This window comes from Bombus fervidus, chromosome 18, assembly GCF_041682495.2.
Source record: "Bombus fervidus isolate BK054 chromosome 18, iyBomFerv1, whole genome shotgun sequence".
In the NCBI taxonomy this organism is placed as follows: Eukaryota; Metazoa; Arthropoda; class Insecta; order Hymenoptera; family Apidae; genus Bombus; species Bombus fervidus.
The window spans coordinates 214,457-223,763 of NC_091534.1; the positions used below are offsets into that span (position 1 = coordinate 214,457).

Consider the following 9,307-nt stretch of genomic DNA (forward strand, 5'->3'; position numbering starts at 1 on the left):
ATTAGCTTTATCTCCAATAAAACTTCATAAATTTTTGTTAAGAATTCATTGCTTATTAAATCGCACTGCTAACTTTATTTTTAATAATGTTGTTTTACTCATTAATGTCAGAAATAATTTTTCTCAACTTGCATTTTTATATAATATTTATAAAATAATAAATTTCTTATATATAAATGACTATTATATCAATAATAAATATATTATAAATATTCCATATTTATTTATGTAGAAAAACAAAATTCAATGCAATACAATTAAAAGAAGTACAACTTCTAATTGTATCTTATGACAATGTACATTTCAATTAAATATCCAAACACATTAGTCATATGATATACACGATACACCATTTATATCTGTCGCATGAATCAACATACCTATGACCGAATGTTAATATAAGTACGCATATACATATAAAGTTTATAACAAATCGAAATCGTATTATGTTGGTCACGCGTAATGGTACTATCAATCGTAATGTTATAAATCTAACAAATCTAATTTTGTAATTACTATTGAGAAAATATAAAATATTGTCGTTACTTTGATATCTAAAACTATGTGCGTGTAGTAAACCAACGCATTCTTTACGCTAGTTTTAAATAAAGCGTACTGCTTAAATTAAAGCGAAATATTGCATGAAAAATATACAATATTATTTAATTTCGGATTTTTGAATATTAATAATTTAATTTTTAAAATTTTTTAAGTAAGTATAATTTATGGGTAACTATAAATCTTTTCAATACTATTGCAATCTATATGCTTATATTATAGATACTTTTGTAATTATTTCAATAATGTTATAGCACAGCAGTCACACACTATGTACTATTCTCATATATATGTATATTTTACAACCTAAGATATATGTATATTTAGAATAACTATTAAATTATAGTAAATATAAAAAATATAGGAATGTTTCTTATATAAAATATAGTAATATGAATGAAACATATTTCATTCAGGAAGTTTTAAAGCTATTCCAGATTACTTTCATGTCTATTTGCATTTTTTAGAAAGAATATTATATTTTTGTTTTAATATAATACATAATCGAAGAAAAAGAAGAGTAATTCAAAATATTACTTTGAAATTAATTAGTAGTCCTCCTTGATACCCAATAGTAGTATATTTTATCGCTTACCTTGTGATATTACAAAAGGATTTACAAATTTTTGCATATTTCATATTACACAATTATTACATGCAACCTTATTAATTTGCTCAACTCAACTTACTAAAGTTTCATAATTTTAAACATCATACTAATATATATGTTACATAATATATTAGTATAGTATATTAGTATAATATGTAGTATATTGGTATATACTGCACATATTATATAATATGTAGCATGTAGTAACTTTGCATGAAATTTTGTGAAAATCAATCCTGTTTTATCTTAAATTACTAGATTTCAAGTACTTTCTTTCTTCATGTAATTGTCATACTTCAGTTCTATTTCTGATAACATTTGTTCATTGCAGTGTATCTATTCATTCAAATTTATTGTCCATTTTTATATAATATTCTATTATTCTTAGACAACAAACCCAAGTCACTTTATCATACAGTTAACTAGATATATATATTATATAGTTCAGATTCTGTTATTATTATCTTATAGAAAATAACTACAGAAATATAATATAATGAGCTGGAGGATCCAACAGATCATTTCTTTTATCCTTATGTTCTACAAGATAAGTTTACATGTATGTATGCAGTTTCTTTCTTCACCATTTTTATCAACTCCTTTCTGTTGTTCTACATATTTATCAATAATAAAGTTAGTAATAGCATTTTTGTTAATCTTTGCCTTTAGTTATATATATATACACATACAGTTGAAGCCATTATGGCACTGAATTTATAAAATTGATAAATACTCTACTTGAAATATTTTCCCATTCTTCTAAAAGATCAATCTTTAAAGCATTTCTTAATATAGATCGAATGCAAGATCACAATCCAAAACATAATGCTAATATGCAAACATGGATTTTGTATATGTCCAGAAATACTTAAGAATACAGAAAATATATGAGATCACTTGAAATGCAAAATATGTAGTTACCAAGAAATGATTTAAAGAGATCACTTTTACAAAAATATTTCAAGCAGATTATTTATTAATTTGATAAATTCAATGACACAATGGTTTCAAGCCATGATAAAATCAAAAGGGATCCCAATAAGTATTAAAATAATTAAAGCTAGTGATTTCTACTTCTATATGTAAGTCTTATTAGTTTTTTTCATTAAACTATAACTGTACAAATACTTATTATGCATTAATATTTTCACAGAGGATGGAGATATCCTATCTTCCTTTTATGAATGTTATTCTGCAATCCTGTGAGAATATGCACATATTTTCTATTTGTTAAAATTTTGTTAATAAACGATGTTTTACAATATTTTTTGTTGAAATTAATTACTGTACGAATGTCTTTTGTATGTCTTATTATTAAATGATTATTGAGATGTTTAACAAAGTTGATTAATAATTTTTTGTAGACAGTAAAACGGTTAAAAATTATGTGATTTAACTTACAAAAACGATATTCATTTGAAATTTGTTAAATATAGTCATCATATTACTATTATCTGCTACTACATACATGTGTAATTTCTGTTGGTATCTTACCTATGTAAGCAACGTATGTAAGCTTCTAACAAATTTGAAATTACAAATTACTTTCAATTACATACTTGAGAAGTAGTTTGGCTTATTTAAGCAGACGATTTTAACATTAGTAATATGTAATTTTAATATATATTTTAATCATATTTTTGAAATTAATTGTTTCTAAACATTATATAAATGTACACACGTAATAATGATGAAATATTAAGTTTATTCTTACACATAGTAAATACACATAGTTACAGTTTAATGAAATACAAGTTTAAAATAATACCATTTTAAAATTTGCCTTTTTGAAGATGTATATTTATTTATTTATATACATATATGCATAAGTAAATATATATCTATTTAAATAATACCACAAGATGATCGCGATCGTGACAACATTCACAGCCGGTTTTAAAGTCTAGAGTGGCGTTAGTACGCATAGGTTAATATAGGTTACAGTCGTGTATACAACCGTGGAATAGGTAGTACACGTTAGAATATAACCTGTAAAACACGTGTAAAACACGTGAGTAAAATTGCAAACAAAATGAGTTTATTTGTGATAAACAGGTATGTAAAAATGTCCAAAAATATCATACATGTGTGTTAATAAACTTAATCACCGAGTAATAAATTTAGTCAATTAAACTATATAAATAGATATTCTATTATATTAATCGTACTCGAGTTTTTAGTTTTTCCTATAGAATATTTATTATTAATATACACATTCTATTTGTTGATAGATATGAGGGTGAAAAAGAAGAAACAAAAAATGAAAGGAATCATTTGTCTGAATTATTAAAAAGAATAGAAGAACGTAAAGTAGAAAGAGCTATTAAAACTAATCATCAAATACAGGAAAGTAGTTCTCAAAATGCACAAGAATCGAATTATAAAAAGAACAAGAAAAGAGCACAAAATCTTAATAAATGTCCAATAGAAAATATTAATTTGAATGAAAATAGTACATCGAGTGACGTTAAAAGAAAGGCAGAATTACCTGTTTCAGAGCGTAGAAAGAATAAAAAGAAGAGGAAATATAGCGAAGGAAGTTCTAATGAAACAATTAAAACTGCAGATAAAACATTGCAAAGTGAAAATACAGATAATCAGGATAATGAAATACCTAATAAATCATCAGACCCAAATGAAACACAAGAAAAAATATCAAGACAGAATAGTGATTTCATAATTCTGGGCGTAAAAAATAAGCGAAGGGAGCGTGAAGTTAAGAGAATTCTGCCAGAATGGTTGGCTAATCCAGAAGTCATATCTATTGATTTAAATAGCGGTCCAACCTTGGACGACATGAATTCAATTTTAGATTCTAAGCTTATTGAAGCTTTAAGAGCTAACGGGATTAATAAATTATTTCCTGTTCAAGCTAGTATGGTATCTTGGCTATCGAAGTGTAATAAAGATAGGCAACAAAAATGGTGGTTAAGGGATACGTGTGTATCTGCTCCTACGGGCAGTGGTACGAATATACAAGTTATTTATAGCAAATTGAAATATTTACATTCTAGTTTCGATACTTTATCGTGTTTTGTTAATAAATAATGTTAAATTCTAATTACAATTAATGTTGTTAATGAACATTATTTCAAATCAGTTTTGTTTCTTTAATTAAACATTGCATACAATGAGTAGATTAAAGCCATCTATCTATCTATCTAAAAATTGTGATATAATTTTATTATACTTTCAGACTTGTATGTTCAGATGCAATAGCAAGGGGTATAGATATTCGAAATGTACAGTTAGTCATAAGTTATGATCTTCCTAAGCATATTAACGGTTATATCCAGAGAACAGGAAGAACAGGACACGCTGGTAAATGCGGTACTGCTATATCCATTCTGACACCCAAACAAGTCAAAATATTTAAGCATATGTTGAATAATGCGCATAAAGTAATACCACGTGTTGAAAAAATCGAACTAAGTGGTATTATAAATGACATCGATTATTTGAGTCATATTGATAAATTAAAACATGCTCTTGAAATAGAAAAACAGAACTTATTACGTGCAGAAGCTATTAAATAAAATATAATTTAACTGAAAATTTTTACCTATAACTGAAAGAATTGTCTAATACATCAAAACCTTTTTCGAACCTATAGAATCCACTGAGTGATCCTTGTAGTAAGTATCCTATTCCAAACACGAGTCCGAATACAGAATTGCTCCAATATCTCTAGTTTTCAATAACAAGAATTTTTATAAAAACACGCGATTTGGTTGATGGCCAATATTTAAAAGTGCGCAAAACAATAGCAGATTGATTTAGTTTTAAATAGAGATAATTTTTCTGATATCGATATAAAGAATTGTTAAATGTTATAGTTTCAAGTGATTGTAAATTGTCATCGAAGCATAAAAGGAGTCCATGTGCGCAATTTCTATGTATTATTTTTCTGAAAAGTTCTTTATCTAAGACTATTTGTTATACTGTATGCAATTCTATAGACATTTCTGGAGAAAGAACCGCCCAGAAAAGATGTTAGAACTGTTTTTAATTCGTAGAGGTCGAAAAAAAAATATGCTGAGAGAGTATGTACGATATTTCGTCGCCGTGTTACTATTGCTCGTCCGTTTCGTATCATCGCGTTTGGAGCTACTTTCTTCGGAAAAATCTCACTCGTTCATTTTCCGCTCGAAAACGTAGTGATAACTTTTCTTACGCTGGGTTATTACAAATTCTTGATCATTCAAATTCTTGAACCCATTGACCAACACGCGTGCTATGTTACGTCTCAATCCATATGCAGCTGTTCTGAAACGTGCAGCAATTTTGACAGCAAAGAAACGTCAGGAACAGAAAGATCTTGCTCTAGCAGAGAAGCGTGGAGTAAGTTTAACGTTAAATTGAATAATATTCGTTTAATGCATACAGATTCTAACGAAAATATTTCACATTTACAGATCAAGCTCCCAAAGACTACACCTGCCGTAAAGAGTAAATTACGCGCGAAGCAACTTTTGAAATTGAAGGAAGAGAAAAATCAGAGACCCGTGGGTTTTAAAGGACGTCCTATTATGAAGCCGACAGCTAGGATAATTTCAAGACGAATTCAAAGAGCCATTGCAAAAACTCACCCCGAACAAAAAGATACACTTTTTAAAACGTTATAAATTTTTATCAACGTTTGTTGTTCATCCATGAACTTCATTTGCATCGAATAAAATATGGGAAACAACTACAGGAAGATCAGCTTTGTAATTGATGTAACTATATTTCCTACCTTTGACAAACGCTGTATATTCTGTCGAATTGGGATGAATGGGGATTTGATGGAACCCGCTGGCCATGTCCAGGCTAACGAAGTATCTCGCCTTTTGCAATCTCGCGATTTGGTCCCCAATAAGAGGTGGTAGGGGATACCGGTCCGCGACCGTATTTTTATTTAGCTCTCGGAAATCTACGCACAACCTATCCGAGCCGTCCTTCTTCTTTACGAGTAACATAGGGCTCGCGAACGGTGAGTTACTAGACCTTACGATTTTTGCCCTAATTAATTCGCTTATTCGCTCACGTACTATTCTTTGCTCTGCCTCGCTAAGTCTATAGGGGCTTCTTTGTACGGTGATGTTAGGATCGATCAAACGTATTTCTAACTGTCCCGTATTTACGCGTGTACGCGGGAACCCCGTAATAAACGAACTGTTAAATTCTTCGAGAATGGAAATCAATCGGTCTTTATCATCACCGAGCACCTCGGTGTCGACTTCGTTAATATCGATTTTATTTTCGGCGGTTTTATTACAAACATTGACTCTCGATTTTCATTCTCGTACGGCACTCCGCTATTTTATGCCCGAGGATACCACAGTAACGACGTAAATTCGATATAACGAATTCACGGTTCACGGGATAACAGATATATTTTGCTTTAAAGTCAAAGTCGGACTCGACTCACTCCTCGTGATACACTGATCGCTCGATTCACTCTTCACCGATCGTACAGACACACCAGGTCTCTGGCTAATGAGACTGCAAGCAAGAGAATGCCTTTCCGTCACGACGACGCTGCCGAGCAAAAGTATGATGGGGTGTGCCTACGGGCACGAGGTCCTCGGATTCGTCGAGGAAATCCTCCCATAACAGGCGACAGGTATGCGGGCTGATAAAACAAAGGCCGCTTGCCAATCTGAAGGACGTTAGTTAACTAAACCCCAAGATTTACAGCGGCTCCTCAGACTACCTCAACATACTGTGAATGATGCATCAACCTATGGCAACCATCCGTATGTGCCCTTAGAATGTTTAGTCTTGGCCCCAAGGCTGAGAACTCTGACAGATGTCTGTCACGGGGTGAATTCCCCTTTTTATGGACGTTCCCCGGACTCGCCTTCCGCCTTCCGCCTTCCGCCTTCCGCCTTCCGGCCTGTGCGTCTGTTGGACCAGGCTGGCAGCCACCCGGGCTACACGACAGCCACTTTGGCTTCCGGAAGGGACGATCTACGGCCGATGGCATCGGCCGTGTCCGCACCCTCGTCGAGGGGGCCGTGCGGCGCTGACGAGATACGCCGACTACACGTTGGTGCTGGTATGGGGATCAACATGGAGCAGGACCGTCCGTCTGGCGGAACTGGCGGTGGCCTACGCGGTTGCCGCGAACAAAGGGTTGGGGCTGGAAGTATCCCCCGAGAAGTCCGAGGCGATGTGGTTTTGCCGGAAGGCCGATTACGGGACGCCTCCGGCGGACTATCGCCTGAAGTTGGTGGGGGCAGAGATCAGGGTCGGGACCAGTATGAGATATTTGGGCCTAACTCTCGACAGCTACTGGACATTCGGCGTTCACTTCGAGCGTATAATACCGTCGGCCGAGGCGACGGTGAACGCCTAAGGACGTTTGCTGTCTCGGCTAGGCGAGCCCGGTGTCGGCGTGCGTAGGTTGTACGCCAGCGTGGTGCGAGCAAAGCTCCTCTACGGAGCTCCGATCTGGACAGAGGACTTGGCGACAAACAGTCGTGATCTCCGTGAATATTATCGTCGATATGTTTCGGAAGATCATAAGATATGACTTGTACATTTGGAATATCTACACCCCTTGCTATTGCATCTGAACATACAAGTCTGAAAGTATAATACAATTATATCACAATTTTTAGAAAATATTGATCTTAATTTTCAACGAAATTATAAACAAAACGTACATTTGACATACACGTCTGTTTACGTCTGTTTTTCGACCTGTACGAATTAAAAACAGTTCTAACATCTTTTCTGGGCGGCTCCTTCTCCAGAAATGTCTATAGAATTGAATACAGTATAAAAAATTCGTCTTAGATAAAGAACTTTTCCGAAAAATAATACATAGAAATTGCGCACATGGACTCCTTTTATGCTTCTATGACAATTTACAATCACTTGAAACTATAACATTTAACAATTCCTTATATCGATATCAGAAAAATTATCTCTATTTAAAACTAAATCAATCTGCTATTGTTTTGCGCACTTTTAAATATTGGCCATCAACCAAATCGCGTGTTTTTATAAAAATTCTTGTTATTGAAAACTAGAGATATTGGAGCAATTCTGTATTCGGACTCGTGTTTGGAATAGGATACTTACTACAAGGATCACTCAGTGGATTCTATAGGTTCGAAAAAGGTTTTGATTTATTAGACAATTTTTTTCAGTTATAGGTAAAAATTTTCAGTTAAATTATATTTTATTTAACAGCTTCTGCACGTAATAAGTTCTGTTTTTCTATTTCAAGAGCAAGTATCAATATGATGAAAATAATCGATTTCATTTATAATACCACTTAGTTCGATTTTTTCAACACATGGTATTACTTTATGCGCATTATTCAACATATGCTTAAATATTTTGACTTGTTTGGGTGTCAGAATGGTTATAGCAGTGCCGGATTCACCTACGCGTCCTGTTCTTCCTGCTCTATGGATATAATCGTTAATATGCTTGCGAAGATATGACTAACCTTATAACTGAACTTATGACTAACCGTACATTTGGAATATCTACACCCCTTCCTATTGCATCTGAACATACAAGTCTGAAAGTATAATAAAATTATATCACAATTTTTAGAAAATATTGATCTTAATTTTCAACGAAATTACAAACAAAACGTACATTTGAATTTTTCCACTTGTAAATTTCCTCCTTTTCCTTGTAAAGTATATGGCGGCGCAGTCTGAGAAATGAAATAGAGAAAACTTCCGAAGTCCCTCGACCCACACGAGGAATGTACAATAAGTTAAAGAGTGTGTGGGATGAGTTTGGCGGCAAATAATAACAGCTGTTACACGCATAATCTTGTCATAAACCATAATCTACTTCTCGATCAAGATGGCTACAAGCTGTCAAGACGTATCAACTGAAGCTCATAATAATCCTGTGGCGACTCATGAATTATAGGACGAAACGAAGCGTGAGCGACTCACGTTGTTGTTGTGCCTCGGATTGAGGATACCGCCTTGACATACAAAATTAGCGCGTGATTATCCTCAGGCAAAAACAATGTCGCCGCTGAGGGCAACCGTCGTTCCAAATCAAATTTGAATCTTTCAACTCCCCAGTGTAGATAAGCGGACACGATCGCGAGCGATCTATTACGAGTTATCTATTGTGAGCGATTATCGAGACGTGCGAGTATCTACGAGTTATTATAGA

The 9,307-nt window shown here is 33.3% G+C and overlaps 2 protein-coding genes across 2 annotated transcripts; both read left to right on the top strand.

Moving 5' to 3' along the window:
• The first annotated feature begins 3,057 nt into the window (after positions 1–3,057).
• Positions 3,058–4,704, top strand: LOC139996682 (DEAD-box ATP-dependent RNA helicase CshA-like). Its single transcript, XM_072021207.1, has 3 exons — positions 3,058–3,223; positions 3,400–4,197; positions 4,365–4,704. Exons 1-3 carry the CDS (start codon positions 3,201–3,203, stop codon positions 4,702–4,704), a joined length of 1,161 nt encoding a protein of 386 aa, XP_071877308.1. The 5' UTR covers positions 3,058–3,200.
• A 670-nt stretch (positions 4,705–5,374) lies between these two features.
• LOC139996510 (uncharacterized) lies at positions 5,375–5,855 on the top strand. Its single transcript, XM_074112157.1, has 2 exons — positions 5,375–5,509; positions 5,584–5,855. The coding sequence occupies exons 1-2, from the start codon at positions 5,405–5,407 to the stop codon at positions 5,791–5,793; spliced, it is 315 nt and encodes a 104-aa protein (XP_073968258.1). The 5' UTR covers positions 5,375–5,404; the 3' UTR covers positions 5,794–5,855.
• Positions 5,856–9,307: the final 3,452 nt, after the last annotated feature.